The sequence below is a fragment of the Notamacropus eugenii genome, chromosome 1 (assembly GCF_028372415.1).
Source record: "Notamacropus eugenii isolate mMacEug1 chromosome 1, mMacEug1.pri_v2, whole genome shotgun sequence".
NCBI classification, from domain to species: domain Eukaryota; kingdom Metazoa; phylum Chordata; class Mammalia; order Diprotodontia; family Macropodidae; genus Notamacropus; species Notamacropus eugenii.
Genome location: NC_092872.1, coordinates 331,575,590 through 331,598,717, shown reverse-complemented (window position 1 = coordinate 331,598,717; position 23,128 = coordinate 331,575,590). Strand labels below are relative to the sequence as shown.

Below are 23,128 nucleotides of genomic sequence, written 5' to 3'. Positions count from 1 at the left end.
CCCTCCTGCTCTGTCTCTCTCTCTCTGTCCCTCTCTCTGTCTCTGTCTGTCTCCTTCCCTCTCACTGTCTCTGTCTCTATCTACCTGCCTGTCTGTCTGTCTTTCTGTCTGTCTGTCTGTCTGTCTCTCTCTCTCTCTCACTCTCACACACACACACACACACACACACACACACACACAAGTAGGTAAATTGTAAATGATGTGCATTTCCATTCAGTGAATGGTGAAGAACAGTTTCCCTCTGAGTGAATAAAAGTTACAGTGACCCATCTCACAGGTCTGGTACCCAGGGAGGACTGCTACTCCTAGGTACTAGCATCTGTATTCTTAATACTCATGTCTCTCTATTGGTGTGCTTCTCATTAACAGTCATCTACTGGACTAAATTAGCTCCAAAGCAAAGGCATTTATTAAGATATCACAGTAAAACAGTAGCTATAAAACACTGGCCTTTCTCCATAAATCTATAGTGAACTCTCTCAAAATACACACAAAATCTTTGGGCAGAATGGGTCATAAACTTAGAGTATAATGATAGTAAAGTATACATGTGGCCAAGGAAATTCACTGCTCCCATTACTGCTGAGTCTTGGAATTCTTCTTCACCTGTGTATTACTTATGAAGTCCTCTTGGCCCCTCCCCAACCTTGGCACTACATTTCCTCTGGATGGATACATCAGTTGGGTTTCTAGGGTCTGCTTTGCACAGGACATAACAACTCTCATGAGTCCATAGTTGGCTGTCTTCTTGGTTGCCAGGAACCATGCTCTTTGAAGTTGTTTTCATGGATGAATGACTGCCTCTCGTGTTCTGTGTGCCCCTCTCTCCATTCAAACAGCCACCCATCCTAGTTCAGACCCTCATCATCTCTTGTCTAGACTATTTCAAGAGTCTCCTTGTATCTAATCTTTCTCCTTTCCAAACCAAGCATTCACACATGTCATTACCATCACCAAAAAATTCTAATTGCTTCCTATTTCCTTGAGGATAAAATTGAAATATCTCTTTTTGACATTTAAAGTCCTTCACAATTTTAGTTTAACTTATCTTTCCAGGCTCATTGCATGTTAATGTCTTTCATTGTTAGGTTTCTGAAAAACTGGCTTACTTGCTATTAACTATACATAACACTCCATCTCTTTTTTATGTTACATTTAATTTAGTTTACTTTTCTGTGTACATGTTATTGTCCCCTCACAATAGGACAGGAATGGGTTAATTTTTTTCCAGCATCCCCATAATACCTGGAACTTAGTAGGCATTTAAAAAATTTATACTGAATCAATGAACAAAGATAAGAAGATGATTTAATTTAAAGCAAGAAAATGCATTAAATATTTGGAAATTACTATACCAAGACCCACACATAGAGGCTTGATAGAAATAAACTATGAAACAAATTTTATGTTAATAAATAATCATATGCTATTCAATCTCATGGATGAACTGTGCCAATATGCAATCACTTCTTAGCATTCACCTGTTTAACTTTTAAGACTTCATTCAGTGATTTTTATTAGTAACACTTTCACATTGGCAACACCCATTCACTGCTACGTGCAGCAGAGGAAAAATGAGAAGTGCAATGCTAAGTGATGACTGGTGTCCTCTTAGGCACTTCACTGGCCATGGTCCCCACTACTGCCACAGTAGAGTTCCCTGTGCATTTGTTTGTCTTTAAAACTCAAATTCTGTGTTTCAATTATGTCCCCCAATATAGTTCAAGTCCTTTGGACTCTAAGTCCAAGTGTGTAAAGTGATGTGGCTTATAAAGGTGCTAGATAAACTTTGTGCCAGAATGTCTGCAGTCACTGTTTGTCTTGAGTTTGGTGTGACAAATCAGTAAATCTGCAAAAAGGAGGAAAGTATTCATAGGAGTGTTTGTGAATATGTTCTGGAAAGTCCTAAAGTAACCTCTTAAGTGTGCAATGAGGGAACTGAAAAGAAGGAAAAGTAGCTGTTTGTAGGTAAATGAGATGGTGGAAGAATAAAAAGTGTGGCTGATAACAGCAACCATCCTCTTGAAGGTCTAACAAATCTATAAGCATGTAATAAAAGACCAAGGAAATGTGAAGCCTTTTATAGCTAGCCAAGTGTGGGTTTATTGTTTTGAGTTTGGTATGAAAATTTCTGGCAAAGCTGGTTCTGCTGCTGCTGTGGCTGCCACTAAGTTTCAGATTATGTTGAACGTGCTGATTGAGAAAAAAGGTCACAGACCTGAATAAGTGTTTATGCTGAGGAGACCAGTTTGTTTATGAAACATGTAGAAAAATGCACATATATAACAAACCATCACCAAAGCCCCTGGTTCAATGCTTTTAAGGATTGTTTGACCCTACAATGCCAGTGGAGACTTCCAGTATAAGCCGCTGATGATCCACCATGAACCAAATACCAGGTTCTTGCAAAAAACAAGGCCAGAATGCTAGTACATTGATGCTGAAATAGAAAAGGATGGATGATTGCTGAGATCTTCTGGGACTGGTTCAACTACTCCTTCATTCCAGAAGCAGAATGGTATCCTCAAGGAAAGAACCTTCCATTCCAGGTTCTTTTAATATTTGACAATGTGCCAGTTCATATTCATGAGCAGATGGAAAATGCCCATGAAAATGTAGAAGTTGTTTTAGGCCACGTAACAGCACATCTTTCATCCAGCCTACGGATCAGAGAATCATAAAAGCCTCCAAGTTCCATTTTATCAGAGAAATCTACTGCCATGCCTGCAACTATTTGGAAGTGAACTTGGAAACCACCATGATGGATTTCTGGAAATGTGTTACTGTGCTTCAAGTCACAGCTTGGGGAGATGTTTCACAGGCTATCTTGGACAACTGTTGGAAAAAAGTGTGGTCTGCTTGTATCTGGGGTTTTGATGTCTTTAAAGGTATTGATGAAACAGTAAGGGAGAATGTTGAAGCAATCATATTAGTGCACACCACTGGAGGTGAAGGTTCTGAGAATATGGGAGGAAATGTCTCTAACATCCTGCAGGAGCAACCCCAGGAGCTGATGAATGAGGAGTTAGATGAGATAGTTCAGGAAGTTCATCACATCACAAGACAATGATAACGAATAGGTGCCCAAGATTGTGCTCGCAGTTTCCAGACTTAAAAGGTGACTTGGAATAATTGACCAGCTGACTAGAGACAGCCAGGCTGCTGATCTCATCATCAATCACAGCCTCACAGTTAAATGTCAACTCACCTCTGCTACGCTCTCATACACTGAGACTACTAAGGATCTCAAATAACGTATTAAGCAGACACCACCAGTGGGTTATTTCAAGATGGTGCATCCTTCACTATCTCCTTGCCATTCACCAGCTGTGAGGGACAGAGTGTTGGAGGTGATGTTGAGACCTCACCAGTCTGGGTATTTTCCAACAGCAATGACTGAAGTGCCAGCAACCTTTCCATTGGTTTTCAGAGGGTGACCAAGATAGAGAGGTTTACAGCACTATAGTATATAGTATAACGCCCTCACATAACCACCTGAAACTGTGGAAGGTAAGATTCAGATTAAAAAACGTTTTACTTTTAAGAATTTTACTTGTTGCACAGTATTTATGACTGTAGATTTCAAGTACATTGAAAAGTGAATGTTGTCTGAAATCAATATTTTTTTAAATAAATTGATATGTTAGCACAAAAGGTCAAAGGATTCTAGGGAATTACTAGCAAAAAAAATGTTTTGCATGTTATCAATTTTATTTGGTAATCTGTATTTTAAGGGTTATGGTTACTATATTAGGAAATGTGTATGTTATCAGAACTAATGTGTTTTTTTTTTTAAATAAAGAATTGTATGTAGGAAAGTGTATTTTCAGTAATGTCTAGTGAGTGATTATGGTTTTTGATGTTCACAGGAACCTAACTCCCTATTTCCCATAATTTAATATATCAACATTCATGCTTTTTACTTTTGCACTATTTTCTAGGAATGTTACCCACATGGAAGTTGAGGATTGACTGTAATAAAAACTGAGAATACTACTCATAATATTAGACAAGGTCTTGCTATACCAGCTAAGTTGCCAAAAGGATATTTTAGAGAATTAGAAAAAATAATGAAAGTCATTTTAAAAAAAGGCCAAGAATATTGAGATAATGGAAAAAAAACAGGGGAACCTGGTGCTGCTAGATATCAAACTATTAATATTATCTAGGATAGGATAAAACTTCTTTTTTAAAAAAAAGTTATTCAATGGACCAGAATAAATGAAAAAGACCTGAAACCTAAATATCCACCAGTCTAGTGTTTGGTTAAGCTAAGAACAATAACTACTGGGGAAAGGATTTCTTGAACTGCTTGAAAAAACTGAAAAGCAGTTTGCTGAAGAATACATTTAGTTTGGCATATCACACCTTACACTACAATAAATTACAAAAAGATAAATCATTTGAATATTTCTAAAAATTGTATCTCAAAAAGTTACAGAATATTTGGGAAATAACCTTATAATTACAAAGGGGAAAATATCATAACCAAATATTGTGTAGAAAAGAAAAAGATAATCTTGATTATATAAAATTAAATGTATTTGTAAAAACAAAATTAATGTAGCTAAAATTAGAAAAAAGATACTGACTGGGGAAAATCTTTGAATCAAATAACTGATAATAGTTTGATATCTAAAATCTTTAGAAAATTGATAAAAATATAAGAGTAAGAGTCAATTGCTAATAGACAAAGAGTCAAAGGATATGAACAATTTTCATGAGAAATGTAAACTAAACAACTGAAAAACATTCAAAATCATTAATAAATAGAGAAAGGTAAATCAATACAACTTCAACACACTTCTTTTTACTTTCTAAGCTAGCAAAGATATTGACGGATGGGAAAATTCACTTTTGTAGGAACTGTGAGTTGTAAATGATTCACATATTCAGGAAAACAGTTTATAACTATGCAAGAAAAGTTATTAAATTGTTAATACCTTTTAGTCCAGATCTTCTAATACTGAGATGAAGAAAAAGCTATTAAATATATGCATTTACAGTAACAATGTTAATATGTAAAAGCAACAAATTCTAGTCAATTATTGTTGACTATATTCTAGTTCAATATTAGTACCATATTACCAAAATTGAAGGACACTTCTCTTCTTTCTTTGAACAATTAACTGTTTTCCAAGGAATTTACTTTATATGAGGAGGAGGTTGGTTGGGTGTTAGAATATGTCTGTCTTGTCTAAATAAAATGTTATCAATAATCTTTTAAAAAGAGAAGCTTTAAACCCAGCAAACTGGCAAAGATGACAGTAGATGTATCAACCTGAAATAAAGAAGGATGCCAAACAGCAAAACAATAAAGATCAAGGTCCTTTAACTGAGGCAAGGAAATTGCAATCTGGGGCTACCATGCAGCATCAGGGTACAGGAGTGCCCAAGAAGGGCAGAGGGGGACAGTGTTAGCTATGTTTCAACAAGGAGAGGCCCCCGTGGGAGGCAACAACCTTCAGAAGCTGTTTCATAAGCTGTTTTACATAAAAACCAAAAGTCTATAGAGAAGGCTGAGGGAGGCTGAGTGGAGGGGAGGTGACATCTGGTTACAACATCAGGCTCAGACTCCAGGTGAAGCAATAGGAAAAACAGTTGGGATCAGTTGGGATCAAAGTCAGACAGCTCCTTCTGATGTTTGCACTCAACATTCTTTTTTTAAAAACTGGTTTCAATAGCCCTCAAAGCAATTCACAGGTCTAGGATTGGGCAGCTGCATTCAATACACGCTGTTAGTCAACAGAGGAAGGGACATATAAAGATGAGAACACCAATTCACTTTAAGTGGAATTGTGAATTAGTTCAACCATTCTGTGAACCAATTTGTAATTATGAAGAATGGGTTTAAAATGCCCATGCACTTTTATTCCACTGTTAGGTACACACTGCAAGGTCAATGACAAAATGCCTGAGCCTGCTGTTCTAACCAGATTTAAATAAGCGTTCCTTAATGCAAATTTGCTCCTACCCACCCACTTCACTTATCAAAGGCATTTTCACATAACAAAGGCATACACAAACTAATACCTTTATGCAATCATAAAATGTACTAAAATGCAGACATAATAAATCCTGTACCATAATAATAAACAGAATCATGAAATGATAATAGAGTATACATAGTAGTGTTGCTGTTTGGTCTTTTATTTTGAAGAGAATCAATGATGTCACAGGGTGATATCTTGACCCTTGCATTAATTGGATTTAAGTGAGGCAGAGTTGCACAAAAAAAAATCAACCTCACTATCTCTTCCAGAGTCATTGAAGTCTAATGGCAAGACAAAAGTCAGGATGACTGGTGATGGATGAGATGCAGAGGATGACCTTGGTATCTTAGATGCCTGACCAAGCTCTGCGTTCTTCTAAGTTCTGCTTCAGCCACCTTTTTTTAGGGCCATATTCCAATAGGTGAAGTCTTTACATGCTTGAAGTAGACCTCCCCCAATTCACTGATGAGTTTGAGGTCTGTTAGTTACCCTCAACCTGGTTTAACCTGTTGGTGTGGATGCTGCACTTGCTACAGCTTCCTGGAGCCACACATGAGTTGAGTGCCAGGTGGACACCAAAGGTAGATGAGCAGTCTTGAAAAGGTCTCAGTAAGCCCTCACACCAGAGGGGCCATTCCTCCTTGCATACTCATAGTCCCCACAGTAGTGTCTAGTAAAGTTAACACAGGTGTGCAGTATATTGTCCCTTCCCTATCCACTGCACCTAACCTTTATCACTAGTGGTTGACTCTGCAACTTTTTTAATGAAGCTGTCAACAGATGTTTGGACAGTGGCTCTCTTTTTCTCCTCATATATTTGATGATAGTGAGTAATATTATACTCAATTATACTTTCAACTTTTAAAAATCCCTCAAATAATGAAATGCTTCTTCCAAATGTTTCATCATGAACTTTTTTGGTTCAACCTAGCTTCTGAAGCATCCCTTTCTTCTTCTCTAATCTCTGCAGCTAGCAGCTCAATCAGATTCTCATTCAATAGTTCATCTCCGTGAGACTCACAACTCTTACATATCTTTCTCATCCATTTCTAGTTTCAGTTCTTGTGTTAATTTTACAATTTTGTTACTCATGAAAAATGGGATCAAACTGTGGGCACATTTTCCCCAAACTCTCTTCATACGTCTTCCTTTTACATCTTCCCATGCCTTGGCAATACTCTAGATTGAATGGAATATATTATTAGGACTCCCAGAAACCTTTCAATGTCAAGGCCTCTCTGCATTCAAAGCTGCAATTGTCTGGACAAATGTGAAAAAGGAATTTATAATTTTCATATTAATCAAAATGATATGTGTAATGAATAAACTAACAATTTAGTTTTCTCAAGAAATTCCTTTTTCAGCTCGTGAGTCAGATTCACAACGCAGCTTGAACTGATCAATCAAACCTTGACAAGGCTCACAAACATTGGCATTCTTCTGCCTGCATACCTGTGAAGTGAATCAAGGGCTGTAGAAACTGTTCCCATCACAGAACTGTGGAGAGGTGGTCACAAACCCCAAAGACTTGACTCCAGAATTGCTGTATTGTGACTTATGGGTTTCTCATGAGAAACCACTAAATGATTGCTTGTAATATAGCTTTCACTCTCCTTCCCCAGTTGTGATTTAGGTATATAAACTGTGCTTTTACTCCAGCTCAGAGAACATTTCTCATTCTGAAACTGATTAATTAAACTACTTGATTACTGGCACTTCCATGTCTGGGCCTCCTTTGTGTAGCTCTGAGCAGTCTCAGGTTAGAGATGGGCTCAGTAAAAATTCTGTTAACAAATATAATGTGTAAATAATTTGCCTTGAAATTCACAATCTCTCCCTGATCCATAGGTTGTGCTGATTCCTTTCAATGCTCTGGGATTTTCTGTGGTGCGCAAGATCAGGTTTTAATTTCCAAGTTCCAGATGGATTTCCTCCAAGAAAAGTAACTATTTTTTGGAACTTAATGCCCTGACATAGTTTTTTTCTCTACTGAGATGTAGGTTCCAAATGGCATTCTTTGATAAAAACAATTTTGTCCACATTAAACATATGCTCCAACAAATGGGGACATTCATCTATTATTTCTTGCAGGAATTCTGGGAACTTCTTTGGTGTTTCAAAATCTGTACTAACAGCCTCTCCTGACACTTGTACATTATGAAATTCTGCACAATTTTCAAATGGTGCAAGCTAAATACTGTAAATATTTGTGTTTCTTCAAGGTACTTTACCTTTAAATCTTCAAGTAGTCTTTGAGCATTGGCTTGAATTGTCATCAAGCTTAAAGGAATATTTTTCTGAGTCTGGTTTTCTATCCACAGAGTTAATAGCTTCTCTATCTCTAGAAAGCAGTTCTCTCTCTCTCTCTCTCTCTCTCTCTCTCTCTCTCTCTCTCTCTCTCCCTCTCGGACCCTTTTGCTTGCTCCTTTATCTGGCCAGCATCCTTCAGTGTAGGGTTCATAGTCCATACACTACAAGACTAAATTCATGTGCTATCAATTATCATTTCCAAATCTATTGGCTTACACTTATGAGATGGTCCACTTTTCCCCTCAGGAGCACATTTGCTGGGGGGTGGAGCCAAGATGATGGAGTAGAAAGATGGACCTATAGAAGCTCCCCCCACAGCCCATAAAATACCTGTAAAAAATGACTCCAAAAAATTCTAGAGTAGCAGAAGCCACAAAACAACAGAGTGAAAGAGATTTCCAACCCAAGACAGTCTGGAAGGCTGACAGGAAAGGTCTATCATGCTGGGCTCAGAGAGTAACACAGCCCATTGTGGGGTGTGTGGCAGGGCAGGGACAAGACCAGAGAAGGCTTCAGGGCACCACTGGCAGCAGCAGTTCTTAGACTGCTCAAGACACAAATGCCAAAGACAGCTTGAAAGGTCAATGAGAAAGCTCTTTCACCTGGGTGAGAAGGGAACATGGTCCAGCCCTGCCAGCAGCAGCTACTGCAATGGCAGCATCCACTTTTGGAGACCTCGGCTTAAAGACCCTGGGGGAATTGAGCACCTGATATGGGTCTCAGCCTTGGGTGGCAACCCTGGGTTGAGAAGGAACGCTGTCTTGGTGGATCTGGTAGAGGCTCTAGGGAGGAAATTCCACTTGCAGATCTGGGGAACAAGAGTGCTTGTGGTTGTTCCCAGACCAGAGTGCAGGGCAGGAGAGGAAGAAACTCCTCTCCCTTGATTTTGCCACCTTGGATGAACTGAGAACTTACAGGTCCTCAGAGTATACCTTTTCTTGACAAAGGACTCAAAAGTCAAGTAACTGACTGGGAAAATGCCACCAAAAGGGAAAAATATAAGACTATAGAAGGCTACTTTCTTGGTGAGCAGGTACTTTCTTCCATCCTTTCTGATGAGGAAGAACAATGAATACCACCAGAGAAAGACCTAAAAGTCAAGGCTTCTGCATCCAAAACCTTCAAAATAAATATGCAATAGACTCAGGCCATGGAAGACCTCAAAAAGGATTTTTAAAATCAAGTAAGAGAGGTGGAGGAAAATTGGGAAGAGAAATGAGATGATGCAAGAAAATCATGAAAAGTGAACCAACAGCTTGCTAAAGGAGACCCCCAAAATGCAAAAATGCTGAAGAAAATAACACTTTTAAAGACAGGCTAACTCAACTGGCAAAAGAGGTCCAAAAAGCCAATGAGGAGAAGAATGCTTTAAAAAGCAGAATTGGTTAAATGGAAAAGGAGGTTCAAAAGCTCACTGAAGAAAATTGTTCTTTAAAAATTAGAATGGAGCAGATGGAAACTAATGACTCTATAAGAAACCAAGAAATTACAAAACAAAACCAAAATAATTTAAAAAATAGAAGATAATGTGAAATATCTCATTGGAAAAACAACTGACATGGAAAGTAGATCCAGGAGAGGCAATTTAAAAATTATGGGACTACCTGAAAGCCATGATCAAAAAAAGAGCCTAGACATCATCTTTCATGAAATTATCAAGGAAAACTGCCCTGATATTCTAGAACCAGAGCGCAAAATAAATATTGAAAGAATATATCAATCATCTCCTGAAAGAGAACTGAAAAGAGAAACTCCTAGGAATATTGTAGCCAAATTCCAGAGTTCCCAGGTCAAGCAGAAAATATTGCAAGTAGCCAGAAAGAAACAATTTGAGTACTGTGGAAATACAATCAGGATAACACAAGATCTAGCACCTTCTACATTAAGGGATTGAAGGACTTAGAATATGATATTCCAGAAGTCAAAAGAAGCAGGATTAAAACGAAGAATCACCTACCCAGCAAAACTGAGTATGATATTTCCGGGGAAAAAATGGTCATTCAAGAGGACTTTCAAGCATTCTTGATGAAAAGACTAGAGCTGAATAGAAAATTTGACTTTCAAACACAAGAATCAAGAGAAGCAAGAAAAGGTAAACAGGAAAGAGAGAAATCATAAGGAACTTACTAAAGTTGAACTGCTTACATTCCTATATGGAAAGATAATATTTGTAATTCTTAAAACTTTTCTCAGTATTTGGGTAGTTGGTGGGATTACACACACACACACACACACACACACACACACACACACACACACACATATAGACAGAGGACACAGGGTGAATTGAATAGGAAGGGATGATATCTAAAAAAATAAAATTAAGGGGTGAGAGAGGAATATATAGGGAGGAGAAAGGGAGAAATACAATGGGGGAAATTATCTCTCATAAAAGAGGCATGAAAAATTTTTCTCAATAGAGGGGAAAAGGGGGGAGGTGAGAGGGAAAAAGTAAAGCTTATGCTCATCACATTTGGCTTAAGAAAGGAATAACTTGCACAGTCAATTTGGTATGAAAATCTCTCTTACACTACAGGAAAGTAGGGAAGAAGGGGACAAGTGGGGTTGGGGGGATGATAGAAAGGAAGGCAAATGGGAGGAGAGAATAATTAGAAGAAAACATGTTTGGGGATGGACAAGGTCAAAACAGAGTACAGAATAATTGAGGGGCAGGATAAGATGAAAGGAAATACAGTTAGCCTTACACAACATGACTACTATGAAAGTCTTTTGCAAAACTACACATATATAGCTTATATTGCATTGCTTGTCTACTCAGTGGGAATAAGGGGGGAGACAGAAAGGAAAGGAGAGAAGTTGGAACTCAAAGTTTTAGGAATGAATGTTGAGAATTGTTTTTGAATACAACTGAGAAATAAGAAATACAGGTAATGAGGTATAGAAATCTATCTTGCCCTACAAGTAAAGAGAGAAGGTGGGGATAAGGGAAGGGAGGGGTGTGATAGAAAGGAGGGCAGATTGGGGGAAGGAGTAATCAGAATACATGGTGTTTTGGGGTGAGGGGAGGGGAGAGATGGGGAGAAAATTTGAAACTCAAAATTTTGTGGAAATGAATGTTGAAAACTAAAAATAAATAAACAAACAAAAAAGAGCACATTTGCTGTTAGCCATGGTGAAAATATAATGATCATTAATGAGCACAGGATGAGGCACAGTGTCATGCACTGTTTCCAGACATACTGGAACTAAGAGATGCTTCTCAACTTTCTACCACTGTTTATGCTACCTGGATCATACAGCATTTTATTGCACAGGATCTGCTTTATGTAAGGAATTTTGTAATTTTTTCTGAATGCATATTTCTTTTAGAATTTTTTCTATAATGTGAATTTACATAAAGGGAAGATTGAGTATATTGCAAATATTTTTAGCAGCACTTTTTATAGTAGCAAAGAATTGGAAACAAAGTGGATTCCCATTCATTAATAAATGGCTAAAAAAACTGGAACATGTACATAATGGAATATATTATTGTAATGTAAGAAAAAATGAATATCGTGAATACAAAAACACACAGGAAGACATAAACTAAAGTAAAGTGAAGTAAAGAGAACCAGGAAAATAATATACATAACTAAAATAATATAAATAAAAGGATCAAGACAACAAAACAATCAAAACCAAATATTGTAAAATAATAACCAAGTTGGGTCCCAATGAAGAGCTATAAGAAGATAATCTACTCCTCCCCCTCTTCTTGGCAGAGACAGGTGGAATATTATATATAATGCCAGACGTTCTGATATGTCAACAAATTCTTTTCTTTTTTTATCCTTCTTATTCCATGTTATAAGAAATAGCTGTTTGGGAGAGTGATAGGAAATATAGGTGATGTAAAAGCAAAAGAAACAGGTTAGTAAGACAATATATTAATATTAATATAAAGTAATGTGAACAAATCCAGAATCAGAGTAGAGAAGCATGGGAGAGAGTATCTGGAGGCAGAAAGAGAAACAATTTTGTAATTGTAATATACTGGCAGACTACTTGGACCGAAAGAGGAAATATATGACTAATTTAGTTAACACATGATAAGCCTGGCATAGAGCATAATGGGAGACTTCAATTATCCTCACATCAGTTGGAATTCTTTCTCAGCCAAAAGCAGAACAGCAAACAACATCTTGATCTGCCTTGATATTTTAATTATTTAAAGATGGAGGAACTGGCAATGGTAAATTCTATTGTGATTCCATTCTATTCTGATTTTCTCCAATAGGAAGACACTGGTTGGTGAGATGTAAATGTTGAGACCTGGAGTTAGAGTTAGGGGAGATTGGCTACTTCATCTTAGGCTTTGTGATAGAGAAGGAAAGGAAAGGAAAACCAAACATAGTATAATTTGGGAGAGTAGATTTTGAAGGGTTCAGATACTAGATAAATAGAATCCCTCATTTTTGGCAAAGATGATGATATAAAAAGCCTATCTCTGTTTAAAACCATGTCAGCAATTATGACAAAATAGAAGGGAACAAGTATTTATTAGGTACCAATTATGTACCAGGCACTGTGCCAGGACTTTGAAAATATTATTTCATTTGATCTTTTCAACCACCCTGGAAGCTGGGTGCTATTATTATCCTCACTTACAATTGAGGAAACCAAGGCAGACAGAAGTGAAGTGAATTGCCAAGGGTCACACAGAGAGTAAGTGTCAGAGACTAAATCTGAATTCAGTTTTCCCTGACTCCAAGTCCACGGCTCTATTCACTGTTCTACCCAGTTGTATTTAAGTAGGTTTCATTTCATTCTTTGTGTTTGTATTCCTAGTGCCTGAACATAGTCAGAATTTAACAAATCTCTATTGATTGATTGATTAAACAAAGAAGTGACAGACAAAAAAAAATAGAAACCAATATCTTATTGAAGACTGTAGCAGGAGACAAAGCTCAAAGTTGATGGGCTTCTCAATTGGCTACCATGTAAGGAAAGTGGGTCTGAAGCCAGTGAGATCTCCTGGTTAGGGAGTGTTCCAAGAAATGGGCAAACACCTTCTATCTGCTAGCTAGGGGAAATACCAGGTCAAAAGGGACAAGGTCAAAGAATAAGACTGTCAAGGACTGTGCTAAAATAAAAGACCCGAAGCCAGTGCAGCTAGAGACTGAGAATAGGGCCTGATGACTTGTCTTTTAGCAACTACATTAGGGAGATCCAACTATAGCAAGTCATCCACACTGCAACGGGGGACATGACCTAGCTCCAGTTCTACAGCATCTGTCTCCAAATTCTGCTCCAATCTGTTCTCAAAGTGGGAAGTAGGACTTTAATATAGCCATTTCATTCCAGATTGTTGGAAGGCATGGATTCTGAACTTGGCACAAAGCCCCAATTAAGGGAACTAAAACTGGAGACATGAATAAATAGAAGAATACTGCTTATACAAAGAAGAAAAAATTGGGTGTGAGAGACTGTCAATGTGAAATTCAAGAATAAGAAAACAATTCAGTAGTAATTATAAGTAAAACTTCAGAAAAAAAAGGACATATTGGTCACCAAGACTATAAGAGTGAATGCAAGAAATGAGGGGAAAGTTGAAATATGAGATAAAGAATGTAATTGCAATACTTGGAAGAGAATAAAATATCTCAGACTAGAAAGTAGAAAACTTTACCCAAATAGTGGAATACCAAAAAATAGAATACGGTCATCAGAAATTGAAAATTTAGTGATGTAGTAATACATATTTGAACAAAATCAAAACACTGAAAAATTAGAATACGTGAAGAAGCTAATATAAAAAAGTAACACCCTGTGAACAGAATGAGGAGAGATGATTTAGGAATCATTTTAATACCTGAAAATCTTGACTGTACAAAAGAATCCAAATACCATACTTCAAGAAATCATAAATGAAACTGCCCTAGATTTTTGGAACCAGAGGGTAAAATGAAAATAGAAAGAATAAAAAAAAAATCCCCTACTAAAAGAAACCCTCAGTTGAAAATATCTGTTTCACTGCCAAACTCCAAAGCTTCCACATTAAATTAAAAATTACTTGCAAGCTACAAAGAAGAAAGAACTCAAGTACCAAGTAACTAGAAAGGATCACACAAGATTATGTAGATATTACTATAAAGTAAAGTCTGGGAAATGTCATCTAAAAGGTGAAAGAAAAAGGCTTCTATCCAACATACTGAAAAACAGTGAGATTTTACTGGGGGTAAAAAAGTAGACTTTTAATTCAAGAAATTACTTTTAAATCTTCCTGCTGAGAAAATCAGAGCTCAGCAGTATCCTTGAAACAAAAGAGAAGAAAAACCTTGAAAATACATTTGAGTACATTGAAAGAGTTAAATGCTTACATCCTAGTAGGGGAAAGAGACTACTATGTCTTCAGAATCTTACTATATTCACAGGTTAAAGCGGGAACAAGAAAAAAAATTCAGGGCCTGGGTATAGTTTTCCTCCATTTTACTTTGAGAGAGGCAAAAGAATACATGCGGGAAGAAATGAGGAAAAAAGGGGAGGAACTTATTTCTCATAATTAGAATGCATCAGAAGGAGCATATATAAAAATCATAGAGGTGAGGTTGAGGGGAACAGGCATCTCATGAATCTCATTCTCTTCTCCACTGAGCCTAGCAAGGCTGAAGACACTGCATACAGAATGAATATAATCTAAAAGTGAAATTAAACAGGGAAATAGAAACAGAGAGAAGGAGGAGAGGGGTTAAAGAAAGATGGTAGAGCTGCTGGGTGAAAGTCAAAAGGAAAACACTCTTTAGTGACTAAAGGCTGATTTTACAGAGAGGAATACAAGTACAGAGAAAGGCTAAGATCCAGAGATTTGGCTATCAGCTGAGTAAGGAGGAAACAAGTAAGTCTTCCTATTTTTTCCCCCAGCAGTTGTTCAAGGTAGCCTGTAAAACATTTCCCCGGGTTATATTAATGTAGTCTATGACTTAAAGCAATGACAAATTTCCAGAAATCCATAATGGTGATTTCCAGGTTCACTTCCAAGTAATTGTAAGCATGGCATATAATGGAACTTAGAGGCTTTTATGATTTCCTTATCTATAGGCACTGTCAAAGTTTCATCATTGAACAACTTAAAAAGGAAAATAAAATAAAGTTTCTTATCTCAAAAGGTAAGCTTAGTCACTACAGAAATCCCAGAGTATGTGGGACTCATCTGAGAGCATGGAGGACTCATTCCATGGGTATTAGGACTTGGAGTTGACTGGAAATCACTTTCTCACCTTTGGGTGAGAAACTAAACCAGTTTGCTTTTGGTGCTGGCAGACTATCTCCAGGCTGCAGGGAGGCTGGGGAATTTCACCCTTTTCCTCTTCCACTAATCTCTTTCATCCTTCATTCCCTTCCTCTAGACCCACATTCAAAGAGTGACTTAAAGACTGTATAATTGGTCTGTGCCCCTAATAGCAAAAGCTAGCCCAAATTTTCTCTAGGGATTCATGAAACATATAGGGAATTCAGCACAAATCAATAGGAATTCAACAGGAAGTCTGGACAAAATCTCCTATGGTCCCTTTTCACAAGGACACACTAAAAGTTCTCAAGAGATGATCTTAGAAAGAGAAATTTCCCAATGGATTCTTTCCACTTCAAAGGCAATGGAAACAAATCAAAACACTCCAAAATAGGACAAATAGCTTTAGCTGGGGAAATAGGATCAGTTAAACTCTGAACAAGTGAGAGGTTCCCAAGAAAAGAGTTTAAGCATTTAGGGTGGATCACTCTGGGTTTCTAGGCCAATAGGCAAACTTGACCCTATGGATCTGCAGTAGTTAAGGACCTCATAATCTAGGATTGTCCAAAAGCAAAAGAAAGATGAACATTTATCAGCTAGACACTGCATGTTAGAGATGCAAAATACATACTTCTTGAATTATCTGCAATAATCAAATAGTGTGGCGTAATACAATTGCTATAGGTATACAGACATTCAGGTAAACAAGGGTTGTCTCAAAAGAACTGGTCTATTTTACAAAGAGAAAACAGATTGGTCAATTACAGTCTAAAAGAGAAAAAAAATTGCTATTTTTTTCTCTGGTCGATCCTGAAACTAAGGAACCCAATAATTAAAATTTCTAGTTGGAGAATTACTCCAGGAATCCCTACAAATGTGAAGGGACCAGTATTTATACTGAAAATGCTTCACATGTAGCATATATAGGCTCTGGGGGCTGTCTCAGCTTCCACTTTAATTGATAAATCAAATCCTCTGAGTTGACTGAGAGTGTTTCTGAGGAGCTGGAGATACCTTTTTAAGGTCATCAACTTGAGCCCCCATTCTGGTGTTTTCTCCCCAATAATAGTAGTTGATATAAATTAGTCAGACAGACCTAATTAGCATTTAGAAAGGGGGTAATTTAGTATAGTGGCAAAGTTGGTGTCATTGATACAAAATGCCCTCAAGATGTTTACAATCTAATGGAGGAAGAAAACACACAAAAGGAAACTGAAAAATAGTGGTGGAGAGAATGGATGTGAGGTTGGGGAAAGCAAGGTAACTCATGGTAGAGAAGTTCAAAGGAGTGCAGTTGGATGGGAAATGAAAAGAGGCACCTCTTTAAATGAAGGCTATAAAGGAACATTTGTGGCCATGGATCTTTTAAACATTTTTTTTTTGCTACATAGTAAAGGATATTTTTGGAGGATCTTTTCTTGGATTCTGTCTCCTGTGAGCATATGAATATCTATCTTAATAGCAATTTTTCCTACATTGTAATTCTCTCTAGGGTCTCTAGTTTGATGGAAGTGCTTCCACAGTTTTCTCCTTTCTTCATCTTAAGTTTTTTTTAAAAATAGATTTGTAAGACAAAAGGGAAATAAAGGTAAGACTTACAAACCTTGGTTGCATTCCATTCCTGTCCAGGAGCCTACCATTTCTGTATTTTGAGCTGTGGTCTAGAAATTCACCGTCATTTTCAGATGGCACTTTTAAAATTCACCTCTCATGTCAGATTTTTGTGCATATGTGCTTTGACTTCGTTGATCAATGAAGGAAAACACTACTCATATCTTTATGGACTTACTGCCATGTGCGAATTGGTGCTGAAAGGTTTGTTGCTTTGAGATGTAGGTCCTCTGCTTACTGGTCACCGAGTGGGAAGAGTGAATATTAAAAAGGAGACATCATCCTCAATATTCTCTTCCCTTCTGAACTCAGATCCTGTTTGGATGGAGTTGCTTTTCTTTGATGGACCTCCACTCCATCCATGAATTGTTCAGGTGTTCATAGCTCTGATAAGGTAAACCTGAGCATGGATTTTGGACTTTCTCTTTGGTTTTTTCCTTAGGTGAATGAGTATTTATGGATATATCCAGAGATGGATGTGTCCGGGCATGGAGGCTACCTTAGGAGTCTGAGAAGAGCCTGGTTGAGCTTGTGAAGCTTATTTTCAACAAGAGATATTCAATGGAAAAAAAAATGACCACAGACAGGGAGTTGTTTGCACAGTGTAGAGCCAAGGTGAAACGTGGAATGCCTCTTTAGTAGTTCTCCCCACTACTTTATGTTCTGATGAGATTTAAGTGTTAGCTTTAGGAAAGATGGTAGTGTGTTATGTTACTTGTCAGTGAGTACTTATGAATGGTTTTGTGTTAAGAATTTCTTTTATGCATAGAAATAAATATCTCTCTCATATTAATTAACATTGTACAATGAATATTTTTCTACTCCCCACTGTTTTGGAGAGCCCTTAGATAGGAGCCTTAAAGCACTTTCCCCTCCAGAGTTGGAGTTTAACAAAGAGAACAGAGAGTTGATACCTCACTCCTTTTCTTTAGAGACCAGACTTTCTTAGGAATGAACCCATTATAGACCATGTTGTTGGGTCTTCAGAAGAAGGGTCCCTTATTTGCCCACCTCCTCTCGGTCCAGCAGTCATTTCTCAGTGTTAGAACTGAAAACCTGAAGTGCTAAGAGGCATTTCTCCAGTTCTCTCACCTTCTCTTCTGAGGAGAGGAGCTTGCAGTTTTTGCATCTGGCCATAGCAGAAACATAAATATTAAATATCCAACTAAAATTCTTCCCATTTTTAATAGTCACTTATGTCTTTTCTTCACCTCTTTGCACATTTAATCTTTTTGTTACCTTGTTTGATTCCTTTATAGCTCTATTCCTCTTCATTCTCTTTCTAGGTTTACTTATATTTCTCTTTTTAAAATCTATTCCCTTTAGTGACTTATTCCTTTTATAATCTATTCCCTTTAATGACTCCTTAACAATTGGCTAGCCACACTCCATATCTTTTTCCTTCTCTTACTAGATTCTTATCTTGTCTTATTAATTTGTTTTATTTTTCTTGCCCTACCAAATAAGGCTCTTTCTCCTTAAGTTCTTTACTTCACCACTGGGTCTTTTCCCTCACGACTTTTTCTCTTTTCAGTTGAGTTTTCTCCTCCAACTTGAGTCAGTCTCTCAATTTTTCTTCAATTTTTTTTTTTTTACTTAACAGAGTATTTCCTAGTAGTTGAAGCTATCTAAGGATGGGTAGGTAGTGTACAAGAGATGACTACATAATTACATGTTGAGGCTGTATTAGAGTCTTTTTCTCTGAGATAATTTCCATTTGAAGTTTTATAGCTTTAATTTTTTTTAAACTAAGGTAGCATGTAATACTATATACTGCATGCGAGAGGGCAGAAAATTTAAGGAAGCCTATAACTATGTATTCTTTAGTAGAGACATTGTTTTAATATCTACAATAAATAATATAATTAAAATAAATAATGCTGCAAGCACTCATATTAAAAACCATGACTTTAAACATGATTTAAATACATAAATGTATTTTATTATGAAAATATTTTCAAAGTGTAAATCAGACACAACATAAGAAAAGAAATTCTATGGTGGCCAAAAAATGGAAATCAAGGGGATGCCCATCAATTGGGGAATGGCTGAATAAATTGTGCTATATGGAATACTCTTGTGCTATAAGAAATGATGAACAGGAAGACTTCAGAGAGGCCTGGAAAGACTTATATGAACTGATGCTGAGTGAAAAGAGCAGAACCAGGAGAACTTTGTACACAGCAACAACCACAGCGTGTGAGGAATTTTTCTGGTAGACTTAGTATGTCATTACAATGTAAGGACTTAAAAAATTCCCAATGGACTCTTGAGGCAAAACGCCTTTCACATCCAGAGAAAGAGCTATGGAATTTGATTGCAAAATGAAGGAGACTATTTTCTTTTGTATTATGTTTTGTTTAGTTTTATGATTTCTCCCATTCATTTTAATTCTTCTATGCAACATGACTAAGGTGAAAATTTATTTAATAAGAATGTATGTGTAGAACCTATAGAAGACAGTAAGCCATTTCAGGTAGGGAGTCGGGATGGAGAGGGGGAAGGAGAGAGAGGCAGGGGGAAAAAATCTAAGATACATGGAAGTGTTTGTAGAACACTGGAAACAAATAAAATAATTTAATAAAAAAAGAAAAAAATTCTCTTTGTTACTGAAATGATGATTGTAATTATCAAAGTACAAATCTTAATGAAGCCTTGATTTACCTACAGCTATTAATCTAATTCATATTATATTCTATACATCAATAAATCTGTGATGACATCAGTATGTTCCTTCCACTGTCACATATCAAAACCAATAAATGTCTGTCTGTCCTGCTCCAAAGCCTTAGTGTGGCATGAAGGAGATTCTGGGTTTTTGAATGATATGATAGCAGAGTGCTAGAAAGATTTCAAAGTCAAACTTAGCAACAGATTGTATCTACTTTTTGAGGACCATGAAGAGGTTTATCACTCATGCTACACACTGATGAATTCCTTTGGCTATAACCCAGCAAAATCCATAGTATATTAAAATAACATATCAATTGCCACAAATTAACAGAATACATAGATAACTAAGATATTCTTCCACTTATCAATAATAAAAATACCTTTCATAATTAATTTTAATTTACTAAATATATTTTCTGAACTTGTCCCACTGATTGGCAGGACCATGTGATAAATCCACTACATGTGACAAATATATCCTAAGATTTGTTCCTGTTCATACAGTCTTATATACTAAATAAGAAATTAATTACTTCTTATTTCATAAAAAAATCCAAGATGCAGTTATTCCTTTATGGTAATTAGTGACAGGTGAAATAATTTTAGAAAACCATTGTATGCAGAACTCTCTGAGATGTATATATGCACTCTCAAATACTTCACTTAATCGCTCAGTGATTAATAAGAAATAGAAAGAAAAAATGATTTGGAATTCCATATTTTATCAACTTGCTAAAAATTACCTACATTCTTTCATATAATTTTCGGAGATATTTTCTAGAATTATATCACGTTTTTGTAGAATACTATGAATGAAAAGGGTTTTTTTTTCCTGCATTTAAATAGAGTATTGTTCAATTCTATACTCTACAGTCAAGAAGGTACTCCAAAGACCAAAAGTAAAAGTTACTTTTGGTTACCTCTGCTACCCCACTCATTCATTATTTTCTTGAGATAGAGTCATATTTGGTTAAAGAGAAAACATGACAAAGCAACAGTCAGCATTTTGAGTATCCTTCAGCTTCTCTATCTTAAAAAAAACAAAACCCAACACAATCTTACCTTGTTGTAGAATTTCAAAACTCCTCTGTAAAGAAAGGCTCTCACACTGTTAGGATAAATTCTGATTGCTTCATTACAGTTCAAAATTGCCTTGGAGTATCTTCCTTTCATTCCATAGTAAGCTGCACGACTTATATATGCCTTTTTAGAAAAGGAAAGGTACACACTGCAATAATGTTGATTCTTAAAAAAATCAAGATTCTGTATTTTAGGTCCCAGAGGTGTCAAACTCATATGCGGGCAACAAACTCCCACAGATCTCCCTAATAGGGCCCAAACCAGATTGGGAAGTGTTTAGCAAAATAAATAAAAATACAATACCAGAGATAATGTTAATTTGTGGTTTTCTAAGTCAATATGCAATCCACAGTAATCTATTTTTATCTGTTTGAATCCACTAACATCTAAGACTCAAAATATGCTAGCTTGAAAATATATAGCACTTTTAAAAAGCAGGCATCAATATAGCAGCACTTAAAACAAGAACAGAAAAATGAGTTTGGAACTCGTGGAGCTAAACTTTAGTTATGAAGCACCATCTAAAGAAAAGGGAACTGAATGGACAAAGTGTGGTGTTAAATTAATTATCTGAAATAGAAAAAAGAATCTGAGGCATAAGACTTCTGAGTATTGATTTAATTTGCAAAGCTAGCATTTGCATCTCAAATCAAGTCATCTGACCCCTCAGATGTCAGAGACAAAGGAGTGATCTACAGAGTTTATTTTCAAAGCAGAAAAGAGGAATTAAAAATTACAGCAATCTTAGGAATCTTGTTTTGAACATAATTCAATTGGACAAGGCAGGTCATCTAACTAGTTCATTTTCCCCAGGCTTTCTTAATCTAAATTTCTACAATTGGCAACATTTAGAGCCTGGACATGTCAGGGCGCATAATGGGAAGTTTCTCGAGTGGGACAACTATTAAATCTTATATTCTATTGGGTTAGTCCCTGTCTATCAGTCTGTCAAAGTGAGGTTGCCTTAGGAATTTCTGCCCTGCACTTTAGCATTATGCAATTAAAAGGCTTACTGATAGGGGGCTGTAATTATAACTTACTTCAGGGAATTCAAGAAAAGGAGAACTAGAATAGGAAAGAGGAACATGTGATTTGTAGTTGGTAAATTAGCAATCTAATGCCCCACCCCATCACCTACCTCCAGATGCCTGAGAGGGAAATTTAGCCTTTAAAAAAATCTTATAATCCTATGGTTATTTTATTCCTACAAAGATATACATCTTACTCTAAATTATCTGCTACTAAATAATGAAGTCTTACCAATCTATTTCCTAAATCTATTGGTTTTAGGCTAAATGGAATGTCTATGTTGGCTTAGCTATTAGGGTTAGTTTTTTTTTTTTTTTTTAAAGAAGGAGACTTAATTTTTCAATCAAGTTGAAAATAAATCAAAGTAATCAATACTAATTGATTTAAAGGCTCCTCCTTTTCAGTGCAGAGGAAGCAGCTGCTTGCCCCCTAAGGCATGGTGATGTGGAGGTGACAGAGGAAATAGCATCTAGTAAGAGAGGAGGAAAAGACAAGCAGTTGTGTTGCCTACACAAATAGTTGTGTAGCCCTTTTGAGAGCTAGTGAGGAAGCTACTTATCAGTCTGGCAATAGTTTGCTGCCCTCCTGGGACAAGTATTTATGACTTCAAAAGGAACTTCTCAAGAAATATTTACTTCTGGTAAATTACAAGGGCAAAAAAAAAAAAAAAGTTATTCCCTAAAGAATCTAGAAATAATTACTTGGGATTATCACCTTTGTCCTTAAGAGGCAAGGGCTTCAAAAGAAAAATAACAGTTTCGGGGCAAATGTCTTAGCTATCTTTAAAAAACCCTCACTTGATCCAACCATCCCCAATAGCTATTCCCTCTTTTTCCCAGCTAAATTGCTTGAGAAAGCTACCTACAATCAATGCCTCTGCTTCTTTTCCTTTCCTTCTCTTCTAAACCCTCTGCAATCTGACTTTAGCTCTTAACATTTGACTGAAATGGCTCCTTCCAGAGCTAATACTGATCTCTTTATTGAAACCTCATGTCCTTTTCTCAGTCCCCATCCTTCTTTTGAAACCTGTGACATAGTCAAAATCCCTTTTCTCCTGGATGCTACCTCCTCTTTAGGTTTACCTGACACTGGTTCTCTTTCCATGTGCAGGTCTTATAGTTTCTCATCTGACCTCTCGTTAGTCTCTTTGCTGGATGCTCCTACTTACACCTACTAACCATAAGTTTTCTCCAAGGTTTTG

At 36.7% G+C, this 23,128-nt stretch overlaps 1 protein-coding gene across 6 annotated transcripts in view; it reads right to left on the bottom strand.

The window, feature by feature from the left end:
- The window catches only part of TTC6 (tetratricopeptide repeat domain 6), a 299,343-nt gene that overhangs the window by 44,050 nt on the left and 232,165 nt on the right, over nt 1-23,128 (bottom strand). For all 6 annotated transcript variants that reach the window (XM_072629756.1, XM_072629755.1, XM_072629759.1 and 3 more), the window contains one exon: nt 20,881-21,021. In XM_072629756.1, the coding sequence (XP_072485857.1) occupies nt 20,881-21,021 (141 nt within the window). The remainder of the gene's footprint in view (nt 1-20,880; nt 21,022-23,128) is intronic.